Below are 15,141 nucleotides of genomic sequence, written 5' to 3'. Positions count from 1 at the left end.
AGTTATTAGTGCCCACTCACTGCCTGCCATATGCTGGGTTATTAGTGCCCACTCACTGCCTCGCCATGTGCTGAGTTATTAGTGCCCACTCACTGCTCCGTCATGTGCTTAGTTATTAGTGTCAACTCACTGCCCAGCCATGTGCTGAGTTATTAGTGTCCACTCACTGCCCGCCATGTGCTGAGTTATTAGTGCCCACTCACTGCTCCGTCATGTGCTGAGTTATTAGTGTCCACTCACTTCCCACCATATGCTGAGTTATTAGTGTCCACTCACTACCCACCATGTGCTGAGTTATTAGTGCCTACTCACTGCCCGCCATGTGCTGAGTTGTTAGTGCCCACTCACTGTACAGCCATGTGCTGAGTAATTAGTGTCCACTCACTGCTCCGCCATGTTCTGAGTTATTAGTGCCTACTTACTGCCCCACCATGTGCTGAGTTATTAGCGTCCACTCACTGCCTCCCATGTGCTGAGTTTTAGTGTCCACTCACTGCCTGCCATGTGCTGAGTTATTAGTGCCCACTCAATGCCCCACCATGTACTCAGCTATTATTGCCCACTCACTGCCCAGCCATGTGCTGAGTTATTAGTGCCCATTCACTACCTGCCATGTGCTGAGTTATTAGTGCTCACTCACTGCTCTGCCATGTGCTGAGTTATTAGTGCCCACTCACTGCTCCGTCATGTGCTTAGTTATTAGTGCCCACTCACTATCTGCCATGTGCTTAGTTATTAGTGTCAACTCACTGCCCAGCCATGTGCTGAGTTATTAGTGCCCACTCACTGCTCTGCCATGTGCTGAGTTATTAGTGCCCACTCACTGCCCAGCCATGTGCTGAGTTATTAGTGCCCACTCACTGCTCCGTCATGTGCTTAGTTATTAGTGCCCACTCACTATCTGCCATGTGCTTAGTTATTAGTGCCCACTCACTGCCCACCATGTACTGAGTTATTAGTGCCCACTCACTGCCCCGCCATGTGCTGAGTTATTAGTGCTCACTCACTGCCCTCCATGTGCTGAGTTATTAGTGTCCACTCACTGCCCTCCATGTGCTGAGTTATTGGTGCCTACTCACTGTCCGCCATGTGCTAAGTTATTAGTGCCCACTCACTACCCGCCATGTGCTAAGTTATTAGTGCCCACTCACTACCCGCCATGTGCTGAGTTATTAGGGTCCATTCACTGCCCCGCCATATGCTGAGTTATTAGTGCCCAATCACTGCCCTCCATGTGCTGAGTTATTAGTGCCTACTCACTGTCCGCCATGTGCTAAGTTATTAGGGCCCACTCACTACCCGCCATGTGCTGAGTTATTAGTGGCAACTCATTGCCTCGCCATGTGCTGAGTTATTAGTGCCCACTCACTACCTGCCATGTGCTGAGTTATTAGTGCCTACTCACTGTCCGCCATGTGCTGAGTTATTAGTGCCCACTCACTACCCGCCATGTGCTGAGTTATTAGTGCCCACTCACTACCCGCCATGTGCCGAGTTATTAGTGTCCACTCACTGCCCGACATGTACTGAGTTATTAGTGTCCATTCGCTGCCCCACCATGTGCTGAGTTGCTAGAGCCCACTCACTGCCTGCCATATGCTGAGTTATTAGTGCTCACTCACTGCTCTGCCATGTGCTGAGTTATTAGTGTTCACTCACTGCCCGCCATGTGCTGAGTTATTAACGCCCACTAATTGCTCCATCATGTGCTGAGTTATTAGTGTCCACTCACTGCCCGACATGTGCTGAGTTATTAGTGTGACACCCCAGGGTTCTGGTTGCCAAAAGTTGACGCGCCCCTGGGCCGGTGTCGCGCTGCGTTGCGCACGCGGGAGCTTACCCGGAGCCGGATCTCTTGAGGGTTGTAGTCTCGTGGCGGTGATCCGGTCCGTGCCCAGGGAGTCAGACTAAGTGGTGCTGTATTAGCGGTAGATGTTGGACGACTACGCCACCCGTTGAGTACAGCTAAGGAGCTGCTGCTGCAGGGCAGACCGCTGATGCCGGTGGTAGGATTGTGCAGCGTGATAGTATAACCCCCAACGGGAGGGGTATGGCCTCAGGGCAACCGACGTGGATGATGGGGGTAGCAGGAACCACTCGGAGACGGTACGGTGTAGTTCAGGGTCTTTACTGGTGACAAAGATAGACCCTCCCGGAGTACTGGTAGCGATTGGGGCCTGGTCAGTCCTTGAGCAGATGGGATCTCCCCTGGCCAGGCGGAGTTGTAGGCCTCCCAAACTAACGATACTCTTCCGGCTACCTTGCTAGAGGCGGGTATAAGTAGCCCACGTCCCTGAGTGTACCGTGTGGTGCTCACCCGTATGGCCGGTGACTCGGGGCCTTCTAGTAGCTTCCGCTCCACGACGGCGGTGCTGGTCCCACGCGTGTGACCGTGCCTTCGGGTTTCTGGGCCAGAGGACCTGCAATCCCCTGCCGGTCGGTTTCTGCTGCTGGGTAAGGATTAGTCCCCACAGCCTCGGACTCCGGGTCCGGTGATAACTTCTCAGTCAGGGCGAGCTCTGCAGCTGCCAGCCCCTGACTCCTTGTAGCACTGCTCCCACAGAGCTCCTGTTGTTTCTTCCTATGCTGCTTCTCTTCTCTACTCTTGTTCTCTCTCTCTCTTAACCCTGCCTCAGCCCCAGGTTTATATAGGGGAAGTTCTTCCCCTCCCAGGACTGGGCAGGAGGTGTGGCATGCATAGGATCCCTGACCAAGAGACCTCCCACCTGCTCTCAGACGTAATATCTCTATCACTGTGGCAACCAGACCCCTGGGGTGTCACATTAGTGCCCACTCACTGTCCGCCATGTGCTGAGTTATTAGTGTCCATTCGCTGCCCCACCATATGCTGAGTTACTAGTGCCCACTCAATGCACCACTATGTGCTGAGTTACTAGCGCCCACTCACTGCTCTGCCATGTGCTGAGTTATTAGTGTCCACTCACTTCCCACCATGTGCTGAGTTATTAATGCCCACTCACTGTACAGCCATGTGCTGAGTTATTAGTGCCCACTCACTGTACAGCCATGTGCTGAGTTATTAGTGCCCACTCACTGCCCGCCATGTGCTGAGTTATTAGTGTCAACTCACTGCCCAGCCATGTGCTGAGTTATTAGTGCTCACTCACTGCCCCACCATGTGCTGAGTTATTAGTGCCCACTCACTGCCCGCCATGTGCTGAGTTATTAGTGTCAACTCACTGCCCAGCCATGTGCTGAGTTATTAGTGCTCACTCACTGCCCCACCATGTGCTGAGTTATTAGTGCCCACTCACTACCCGCCATGTGCTGAGTTATTAGTGTCCACTCACTGCCCGCCATGTGCTGAGTTATTAGTGTGCACTCACTGCCCGCCATGTGCTGAGTTATTAGTGTCCACTCACTGCCCGCCATGTGCTGAGTTACTAGCGCCCACTCACTGCCTGCCATATGCTGAGTTACTAGCGCCCACTCACTGCCTGCCATGTGTTGAGTTATTAGTGTCCACTCACTGCCCCACCATGTGCTGAGTTACTAGCGCCCACTCACTGCCTGCCATATGCTGAGTTACTAGCGCCCACTCACTGCCTGCCATATGCTGAGTTATTAGTGCCACTCACTGCTCCGTCATGTGCTTAGTTATTAGTGTCAACTCACTGCCCAGCCATGTGCTGATTTATTAGTGTCCACTCACTGCCCCGCCATGTGCTGATTTATTAGTGTCCACTCACTGCCCGCCATGTGCTGAGTAATTAGTGCCCACTCACTGCTCCGTCGTGTGCTGAGTTATTAGTGTCCACTCACTTCCCACCATATGCTGAGTTATTAGTGTCCACTCACCACTATATGCTGAGTTATTAGTGCCCACTCACTGCCCCACCATGTGCTGAGTTATTAGTGCCCACTCCCTGCCTGTCATGTGTTGAGTTATTAATGCCTACTCACTGCCCCACCATGTGCTGAGTTATTAGCGTCCACTCACTGCTCTGCCATGTGCTGAGTTATTAGTGTCCACTCACTGCCCCGCCATGTGCTGAGTTATTAGCGCCCACTCATTGCTCCGTCATGTGCTGAGTTATTAGCGTTCACTCACTGCTCGGCCATGTGCTGAGTTATTAGTGTCCACTCACTGCCCACCATGTGCTGAGTTATTGGTGCCCACTCCCTGCCCGTCATGTGCTGAGTTATTAATGCCCACTCACTGCCCGTCATGTGCTGAGTTTTTAGCGTCCACTCACTGCTCCGTCATGTGCTGAGTTATTAGTGTCCACTCACTGCCCGCCATGTGCTGAGTTATTAGCGTCCACTCACTGCCCACCATGTGCTAAATTATTAGTGTCCACTCACTGCCCCGCCATGTGCTGAGTTACTAGTGCCCCTTCATTGCCCACCATGTGCTGAGTTATTAGTGTCCACTCACTGCCCCACCATGTGCTGAGTTATTAGTGCCTACTCACTGCCCCACCATGTGCTGAGTTATTAGTGCCTACTCACTGTCCGCCATGTGCTGAGTTATTAGTGCCCACTCACTACCCGCCATGTGATGAGTTATTAGTGTCCACTCACTGCCCCACCATGTGCTGAGTTATTAGTGCCTACTCACTGTCCGCCATGTGCTGAGTTATTAGTGCCCACTCACTACCCGCCATGTGATGAGTTATTAATGTTCACTCACTGCCCCACCATGTGCTGAGTTATTAGTGCTCACTCACTGCCTGCCATATGCTAAATTATTAGTGCCCACTCACTGCCTTGCCATGTGCTGAGTTATTAGTGCCCACTCACTGCTCCGTCATTTGCTTAGTTATTAGTGTCAACTCACTGCCCAGCCATGTGCTGAGTCATTAGTGTCCACTCACTGCCCCACCATGTGCTGAGTTATTAGCGCCCACTCATTGCTCCGTCTTGTGCTGAGTTATTAGTGTCAACTCTCTGCTCCGTCATGTGCTGAGTTATTAGTGCCCACTCACTGCTCCGTCATGTGCTGAGTTATTAGTGCCCACTCACGGCCCCACCATGTGCTGAGTTATTAGTGCCCACTCCCTGCCCGTCATGTGCTGAGTTATTAGTGCCTACTCACTGCTCCGTCATGTGCTGAGTTATTAGTGTCCACTCACTGCTCTGTCATGTGCTTAGTTATTAGTGTCAACTCACTACCTGCCATGTGCTGAGTTATTAGTGCCCACTCACTGCCCCACCATGTACTCAGCTATTATTGCCTACTCACTGCCCCACCATGTGCTGAGTTATTAGTGCCCACTCACTGCCTGCCATGTGCTGAGTTATTAGCGTCCACTTACTGCTCTGCCATGTCCTGAGTTATTAGTGCCCACTCACTGCCCCACCATGTGCTGAGTTATTAGTGCCCACTCACTGCCCGCCATGTGCTGAGTTATTAGCGTCCACTTACTGCTCTGCCATGTCCTGAGTTATTAGTGCCCACTCACTGCCCGCCATGTGCTGAGTTATTAGCATCCACTCACTGCCCGCCATGTGCTGAGTTATTAGTGTCCAGTCACTGCTCCACCATGTGCTGAATTATTAGTGTCCATTCACTGCCCCACCTTGTGCTGAGTTACTAGTGCCCACTCAATGCACCACTATGTGTTGAGTTACTAGCGCCCACTCACTGCCTGCCATATGTTGAGTTTAGTGCCCACTCACTGCCTCGCCATGTGCTGAGTTATTAGTGCCCACTCACTGCTCCGTCATGTGCTTAGTTATTAGTGTCAACTCACTGCCCAGCCATGTGCTGAGTTATTAGTGTCCACTCACTGCCCGCCATGTGCTGAGTTATTAGTGCCCACTCACTGCTCCGCCATGTGCTGAGTTATTAGTGCCCACTCACTGCCCAGCCATGTGCTGAGTTATTAGTGTCCACTCACTTCCCACCATATGCTGAGTTATTAGTGCCCACTCACTGCCTCGCCATGTGCTGAGTTATTAGTGCCTACTCACTGTCCGCCATGTGCTGAGTTATTAGTGCCCACTCACTACCCGCCATGTGCTGAGTTATTAGTGTCCACTCACTTCCCGCCATGTGCTGAGTTATTAATGCCCACTCACTGTACAGCCATGTGCTGAGTTATTAGAGCCCACTCACTGCCTCGCCATGTGCTGAGTTATTAGTGCCCACTCACTGCCCAGCCATGTGCTGAGTTATTAGTGCCCACTCCCTGCCCGTCATGTCCTGAGTTATTAATGCCCACTCGCTGCCCGCCATGTGCTGAGTTATTAGCGTCCACTCACTGCTCTGCCATGTGCTAAATTATTAGTGCCCCCTCACTGCCCGCCATGTACTGAGTTATTAGCGTCCACTCACTGCCCGCCATGTACTGAGTTATTAGTGTCCACTCACTGCCCCACCATGTTCCAAGTTATTAGTGCCCACTCACTGCCCGCCAAGTGCTGAGTTATTAGTGCCCACTCACTACCCCACCATGTGCTGAGTTATTAGTGCTCACTCACTGCCCCGCCATGTGTGGAGTTATTAGTGGCCACTCACTGCTCCGTCATTTGCTGAGTTACTAGTGCCCACTCACTGCCCCGCCATGTGCTGACTTATTAGTGCTCACTCACTGCCCACCATGTCCTGAGTTATTAGCGTCCACTGACTGCCCGCCATGTGCTGAGTTATTAGTGTCCACTCACTGCTCCGCCATGTGCTGAGTTATTAGTGCCCACTCACTGCCCGCCATTTGCTGCGTTATTAGTGCCCACTCACTGCCCCTCCTTGTTCTGAGTTGTTAGTGTCCACTCACTGCCCCACTATGTGCTGAGATATTAGTACCCACTCACTGCCCCGCCATATGCTGAGTTATTAGTGCTCTCTCACTGCCCACCATGTGCTAAGTTATTAGTGTCCACTCACTGCCCCCCATGTCTTGAGTTATTAGCGTCCACTCACTACCCGCCATGTGCTGAGTTATTAGTGCCCTCTCACTGCCCGCCATGTGTTGAGTTATTAGTGTCCACTCACTGCCCCACCATGTGCTGAGTTATTAGCGTCCACTCACTGCCCGCCATCTGCTGAGTTATTAGTGTCCACTCACTGCTCTGCCATGTGCTGAGTTATTAGTGCTCACTCACTGTCCGCCATGTGCTGAGTTATTAGTGCTCACTTACTGCCCGCTATGTGCTGAGTTATTAGTGCCCACTCACTGCTCCACCATGTGCTGAGTTATTAGTGCCCACTCACTGCTCCGCCATGTGCTAAGTTATTAGCGTCCACTCACTGCCCACCATGTGCTGTCGTTAGTGTCCACTCACTGCCCCGCCATGTGCTGAGTTATTAGTGCCCACCCACTTTACAGCTATGTGTTGAGTTATTAGTGCCCACTCACTGCCCTCTAGATGCTGAGTTATTAGTGACCACTCACTGCTCCATCATGTGGTGAGTTATTAGTGCCCACTCACTGCCCGCCATGTGCTGAGTTATTAGTGCCCATTCACTTTACAGCCATGTGTTATTAGTGCCCACTCACTGCCCTCCAGGTGCTGAGTTATTAGTGCCCACTCACTGCCCGCCATGTGCTGCGTTATTAGTGCCCACTCACTGCCCCACCATGTTCTGAGTTGTTAGTGCCCACTCACTGCCCGCCATGTGCTGCGTTATTAGTGCCCACTCACTGCCCCACCATGTTCTGAGTTATTAGTGCCCACTCACTGCTCTGCCATGTGCTGAGTTATTAGTGCCCCCTCACTGCCCGCCATGTGGTGAGTTATTAGTGCCTTTGGAAGTGCATTGAGCTGTTGGGTGCATTGTTGGAAAAGGGAAAAAAAAACAAAAAACTCTTTATATCTCTTAGTTTGCGAGTGTGAACGAGCTGAGTGTGACCGGAGCGTCAGTGCGAACGAAAGTAAGTGTGTGACTTGTGATTCAGTGACTTTGGACTGAATTGCTGTCTGTATTTCATTAATTCTTTACTTTTCTTTTTACTTAACATTCTGTCTATTGCAATCCCCATTAGAAAATGAGCTCCATTATTGACAATGCTATCCAGTGTACATCTTGCCACATGTATGCATTCCTTGAACAGCCGGTCGGGGTTGTTTACTGCTGCGCAAGATGCGTTTGGAAGCCCAGATACTGGATCTAAATGAGCAGCTGGCAACACTGAGATCCATTGACAATATGGAAAGGAGTCTGCTGCTCACTGAGCAGCTGCTCACTGGGGTAGATGTGGGGGAGGGTGGTAGTCGGGAGCTGCAGGACAGTGAGGCCGCTAGTTGGGTGACAGTTAGAAGGGGGGGTAGAGGGAAGAGCGCCAGGGAGGCTAGTCCTGATCTGGCACACCCCAATAAGTTTGCAAAGTTGGCAGATGAGGGGGGTGACGGTACAGGGGTAGCACTGCTGCAGCAAGGCATGTCCCCTGAAAGCCGGAGGAGTGTCAGCTCCAGTAAAGAGGGAAATAGGAGAGCAGGGCAGGCCAGGCAGGTGCTGGTAGTGGGGGACTCAATTATTAGGGGAACAGATAGGGCAATCTGTCACAAAGACAGGGATCGTCGAACAGTGTGCAGCCTACCTGGCGCTCGAGTCCGGCACATCGCTGATCGGGTTGACAGATTACTGGGAGGGGCTGGTGAGGACCCAGCGGTCATGGTGCACATTGGCACAAATGACAAAGTTAGAGGTAGGTGGAAGGTCCTTAAAGATGATTTCAGGGAATTAGGCTGCAAGCTGAAAGCAAGGACCTCCAAGGTGGTATTCTCGGAAATGCTACCGGTACCACGTGCCATGCCAGAGAGGCAACGGGAGATTAGGGAGATAAATAAGTGGCTCAAGAACTGGTGTAGGAAGGAGGGATTTGGGTTCCTGGAGAACTGGGCTGACTTCTCAGTTGGCTACAGACTCTACGCTAGGGACCGGCTGCACCTCAATGGAGAGGGTGCAGCTGTGCTGGGGGAGAAAATGGCTAGAAGGTTGGAGGAGTGTTTAAACTAGGGATTGGGGGGGAGGGTATTCATTTTATAGGTGGGGAAAATAGTGCAGATAGTGACCTGGGCACAAATAAAGAAATTGGGGGTGGGGTTAGAACAGTCAATAAAGTAGGAAGGAATACAGGTACAGAGGGATACATAAAATGCATGTACACTAATGCCAGAAGCCTCACCAACAAAATGGAGGAATTAGAATTAATTTTGTTGGAAAATAATTCTGACATGGTAGGGATATCTGAGACGTGGCTGGATGAGAGCCAGGACTGGGCAGTTAATTTACAGGGCTATAGTCTGTTCAGAAATGACCGTACAAACAAGCGAGGTGGGGTGTGTGTGTTTATATGTAAAATCATCCTTAAAACCTGTCTTTCGGGAGGATATATGTGAATCTAATGAAAATGTAGAGTCCCTGTGGTTGGAGATAAGGGGAGGGGGAAAAAATAATAAATTACTGATAGGGGTTTGTTATAAGTCTCCAAAAATAATGGAAGTAGCGGAGAATATCCTCATAAAGCAAATAGATGAAGCAGCGACTCAAGGAGAAGTCATTATTATGGGGGACTTCAAAAACTCTGAAATACATTGGGGGACAGAAACATGTAGTTCAAGCAAAGGTAATAGGTTACTGACAACTGTGAGAGACAATTACCTTTCACAACTGGTTCAGGACCCAACAAGAAGGGGGGCACTGCTAGACCTAATATTAACCAATAGGCCAGACCGCATATCAAATATACGAGTTGGGGGGTCACTTGGGTAATAGTGATCACAAAATAATAAGTTTTCATTTATACTTTAATAAGATGTGTCGTAGAGGGGTTACAAGGACACTAAACTTCAGGAAGGCAAATTTCCAACGGTTGAGAGATAATCTTAGTGCAATAAACTGGGACGATATCCTGAGACATAAAGCTACACAAAGCAAATGGGAGACATTTATTAACATCCTGAATAGGAGCTGTGCACAATATATACCCTATGGGAATAAACATGCTAGAAATAGGAGGAAACCACTATGGCTAAATAGAGCTGTAAGGGGCGCAATAAGTGACAAAAAGAAAGCATTTAGAGAACTAAAGCAAGTAGGTAGTGATGAGGCATTAAATAAATACAGAAATTACATCAATTCTGTAAAAAACAAATCAAGGCAGCAAAGATTGAGGCAGAGAGAATCATTGCCAGAGAAAGTAAAAATAACCCCAAAATATTCTTTAACTACATAAATAGTAAAAAACTAAAAATTATAGTGTTGGCCCCCTTAAAAATAGTCTGGGTGAAATGGTGGATGAGGATGAGGAAAAAGCCAATATGCTCAATGATTTTTTTTCAACCGTATTTACACAAGAAAATCGCATGACAGAAAACCTGATCAGTGATAACAAAAATTCTCCATTAAATGTCACTTGCTTAACCCAGCAGGAAGTACGGCGGCGTCTAAAAATCACTAAAGGTGACAAATCCCCGCGCCCGGATGGGATACACCTGCGAGTACTGCAGGAATTAAGTAACGTCATCGATAGACCATTATTTTTAATCTTTAAAGATTCCATAATAACAGGGTCTGTACCACAGGACTGGCGTATAGCAAATGTGGTGCCAATATTCAAAAAGGGTACAAAAACCGAACTTGGAAATTATAGGTCAGTAAGCGTAACCTCTACTGTGGGTAAAATCCTGGAGGCTTTCCTAAGAGATGCTATACTAGAGTATCTGAAGAAGAAGAACCTCATGACCCAATATCAACATGGGTTTACGAGGGACCGTTCCTGTCAAACTAATCTGATCAGCTTTTATGAGGAGGTAAGTTCTGGACTGGACCAAGGAAATGCAGTGGATCTTGTGTATATGGACTTTTCAAAAGCTTTTGATATGGTTCCACACAAAAGGTTGATACATAAAATGAGAACAATGGGGATAGGGGAAAATATATGTATGTGGGTTAAGAATTGGCTAAGTGATAGGAAACAAAGGGTGGTTATTAATGGAAAACACTCAGACTGGGTCTCAAGTAACAGTGGGGTACCACAGGGGTCAGTATTGGGGTACCACAGGGGTCAGTATTGGGCCCCCTTCTTTTTAACATATTTATTAATGACCTTGTAGGGGGCATACAGAGTAATATTTCAATATTTGCAGATGACACTAAACTCGGCAGGGTAATCAATACAGAGGAGGACAATTTTATATTACAGGAGGATCTATGTAAACTAGAAGCTTGGGCTGATAAATGGCAAATGAGCTTTAATGGGGATAAATGTAAGGTAATGCACTTGGGCAGAGGAAATAAAATGTATAATTATATGCTTAATTGTAAAACACTGGGCAAAACTGTAACTGAAAAAGACCTGGGTGTATTGGTGGACGACAAGCTCACGTTTGGTGGCCAGTGTCAGGCAGCTGCTGCAAAGGCAAATAAAATAATGGGATGCATTAAAAGAGGCATAGATGCTCATGAGGAGAAGATAATTTACCTCTATACAAGTCACTAGTGCGACCACACTTAGGATACTGTGTACAGTTCTGGTCTCCGGTGTATAAGAAAGACATAGCTGAACTAGAGCGGGTGCAGAGGAGAGTGACCAAGGTTATTAGAGGACTGAGGGGTCTGCAATACCAAGACAGGTTATTAGAGGACTGGGGGGTCTGCAATACCAAGACAGGTTTATTAGAGGACTGGGGGGGTCTGCAATACCAAGACAGGTTATTAGAGGACTGGGGGGTCTGCAATACCAAGACAGGCTATTAGAGGACTGGGGGGTCTGCAATACCAAGACAGGTTATTAGAGGACTGGGGGGTCTGCAATACCAAGACTGGTTATTACACTTGGGGTTATTTACTGTGGAAAAACGAAGGCTTAGGGGGGGATCTTATTACTATGTACAAGTATATGAGGGGACAGTACAAAGACCTTTCTACTGATCTTTTTACTCTGAGGCCTGAGACGGGGACAAGGGGGCATCTTCTACGTCTGGAGGAAAGAAGGTTTAATCATAATCACAGACGCGGATTCTTTACTGTAAGAGCAGTGAGACTATGGAGCTCTCTGCCGCATGATGGTGTAATGAGGATTCACTACTAACATTTAAGAAGGGCCTTATATAATACAGGTTATATATACTAGATTCCTTGATAGGGCGTTGATCCAGGGAACTAGTCTGATTGTCGTAAGGAGTCGGGAAGGAATTTTTTCCCCAATGTGGAGCTTAGTGTTTGCCACATGTTTTTTTTTTTGCCTTCCTCTGGATCAACATGTTAGGCTATGGGGTGAACTAGATGGACTTAGTCTTCCTTCAACCTTAAAAACTATGTTACTAGTGCCCACTCACTGCCTGCCATGTGCTGAGTCGTTAGTGCCCACTCACTGCCTGCCATGTGCTGAGTTATTGGTGCCCACTCACTGTCCGCCATGTGCTGAGTTATTAGTGCCCACTCACTGCCCGCCATGTGCTGAGTTATTGGTGCCCACTCACTGTCCGCCATGTGCTGAGTTATTAGTGCCCACTCACTGTCCGCCATGTGCTGAGTTATTAGTGTCCACTCACTGTCCGCCATGTGCTGAGTTATTGGTGCCCACTCACTGCCCGCCATGTGCTGAATTATTAGTGCCCACTCACTGTCCGCCATGTGCTGAGTTATTAGTGCCCACTCACTGCCTGCCATGTGCTGAGTTATTGGTGCCCACTCACTGTCCGCCATGTGCTGAGTTATTAGTGCCCACTCACTGCCTGCCATGTGCTGAGTTATTAGTGCCCACTCACTGCCCGCCATGTGCTGAGTTATTAGTGTCCATTCACTGCCCGCCATGTGCTGAGTTATTAGTGTCCATTCACTGCTCCTCCATGTGCTGAGTTATTAGTGTCCACTCACTGCCCCACCATGTGCTGAGTTATTAGTGTCCACTCACTGCCCCACCATGTGCTGAGTTATTAGTGTCCACTCACTACCCGCCATGTGCTGAGTTATTAGTGCCCACTCACTGCCCCGCCATTTGCTGAGTTATTAGTGTCCACTCACTGCCCCGCCATTTGCTGAGTTATTAGTGCCCACTCACTGCCCCGCCATTTGCTGAGTTATTACTGCCCACTCACTGCCCGCCATGTGCTGGGTTATCAGTGTCCATTCACTGCCCCTCCATGTGCTGAGTTATTAGTGCCCACTCACTGCCCGCCATGTGCTGAGTTATTAGTGCCCACTCACTGTCCGCCATGTGCTGAGTTATTAGTGCCCACTCACTGTCCGCCATGTGCTGAGTTATTAGTGCCCACTCACTGCCCACCATGTGCTGAGTTATTAGTGTCCATTCACTGCCCCACCATGTGCTGAGTTAGTAGTGTTCACTCACTGCCCCACCATGTGCTGAGTTATTAGTGCCCACTCACTGCCCGCCATGTGCTGAGTTATTAGTGCCCACTCACTTCCCACCATGTGGTGAGTTATTAGTCTCCACTCACTGCCCGCCATGTGCTGAGTTAATAGTGCCCACTCACTGCCCGCCATGTTCTGAGTTATTAGTGCCCACTCACTGGGGGAAGGTGACAGGACTGGCTGAGTAGATTTGGGGGCTTCCTGTTGTGTCCCCCCACCCTCGGGCTGCAGTCTGGATGTCTATGAACATTGTTACGTCTTTCATCTATTACAGGAAACGAGCGATGATCATCAATAATGTATTTGCCTTCATTGGGGGAAGTCTGATGGGATTGTCCCAGATCTGCCGGTCCTACGAGATGATGATCGCCGGACGCTTCCTGATCGGGGCCTTCTCAGGTAGGAAGTGCGTCCACAGATGCCGACTACAACCCCAATCATCCATGTGTCACACAGTGAATGGAGAAAAAGAGAAGATGTAGAATGACCCAATATACCCCCTTCTAATACAGACCCCCCTTGTAATATTACAGGAATAATACAGACACCCCCCCGTGTAATATCACAGGAATAATACAGACACTCCCCCGTGTAATATCACAGGTATAATACAGACACTCCCCCGTGTAATATCACAGGTATAATACAGACACCCCCCGATGTATAATCAAACATGTAATACAGACACTCCCCCGTGTAATATCACAGGCATAATACAGACACCCCCCCATGTAATATCACACGTATAATACAGACACCCCCCTGTGTAATATCACGTGTAATATAGACACTTCCCCCGTGTAATATCACAGGTGTAATACAGAAACACTCCCCCGTGTAATATCACACGTGTAATACAGACTCTCCCCCGTGTAATATCACAGGTATAATACAGACACTCCCCCGTGTAATATCACATGTGTAATACAGACACTCCCCCATGTAATATCACAGGTGTAATACAGTCACTCCCCCGTGTAATATCACAGGTATAATACAGACACTCCCCCGTGTAATATCACATGTGTAATACAGACACTCCCCCCGTGTAATATCACACGTGTAATACAGACACTCCCCCCGTGTAATATCACACGTGTAATACAGACACTCCCCCGTGTAATATCACAGGTGTAATACAGACACTTCCCCATGTAATATCACAGGTGTAATACAGTCACTCTCCCGTGTAATATCACAGGTATAATACAGACACTCCCCAGAGTAATATCACATGCGTAATACAGACACTCCGCCCGTGTAATATCACACGTGTAATACAGACACTCCGCCCGTGTAATATCACACGTGTAATACAGACACTTCCCCGTGTAATATCACACGTGTAATGCAGGCACTCCCCCCTTGTAATATCACAGGTATAATACAGACACCCCCCCCCCGTGTAATATCACAGGTGTAATACAGACACTCCCCCGTGTAATATCACAGGTGTAATACAGACACCCCCCTCCGTGTAATATCACAGGTGTAATACAGTTACTCCCCCGTGTAATATCACAGATATAATACAGACACTCCCCTCATGTAATATCACAGGTGTAATACAGACACTCAGCATTGTAATATCACAGGTGTAATACAGACACTCCCCCATGTAATATCACATGTGTAATACAGACACTCCCCCCATGTAATATCACAGGTGTAATACAGACACTCCCCCATGTAATATCACAGGTGTAATAAAGTCACTCCCTCCGTGTAATATCACAGGTGTAATACAGTCACTCCCCTGTGTGATATCAAAGGTATAATACAGACACTCCCCCATGTAATATCACATGTGTAATACAGACACTCACACGTGTAATACAGACACTCCCCCGTGTAAT

The 15,141-nt window shown here is 48.7% G+C and overlaps 1 protein-coding gene across 2 annotated transcripts in view; it reads left to right on the top strand.

Moving 5' to 3' along the window:
• SLC2A4 (solute carrier family 2 member 4) overlaps nucleotides 1-15,141 on the top strand; it is a 362,597-nt gene that overhangs the window by 194,253 nt on the left and 153,203 nt on the right. For both annotated transcript variants that reach the window (XM_073654656.1, XM_073654655.1), the window contains exon 4: nucleotides 13,560-13,684. In XM_073654656.1, coding sequence (XP_073510757.1) covers nucleotides 13,560-13,684 — 125 coding nt within the window. The remainder of the gene's footprint in view (nucleotides 1-13,559; nucleotides 13,685-15,141) is intronic.

The sequence above is a fragment of the Phyllobates terribilis genome, unplaced genomic scaffold, assembly GCF_046119375.1.
Source record: "Phyllobates terribilis strain yellow unplaced genomic scaffold, ASM4611937v1 Scaffold_11__3_contigs__length_659146591, whole genome shotgun sequence".
Classification (NCBI taxonomy): Eukaryota; Metazoa; Chordata; class Amphibia; order Anura; family Dendrobatidae; genus Phyllobates; species Phyllobates terribilis.
This window is presented reverse-complemented; position numbering and strand designations above follow the sequence as displayed.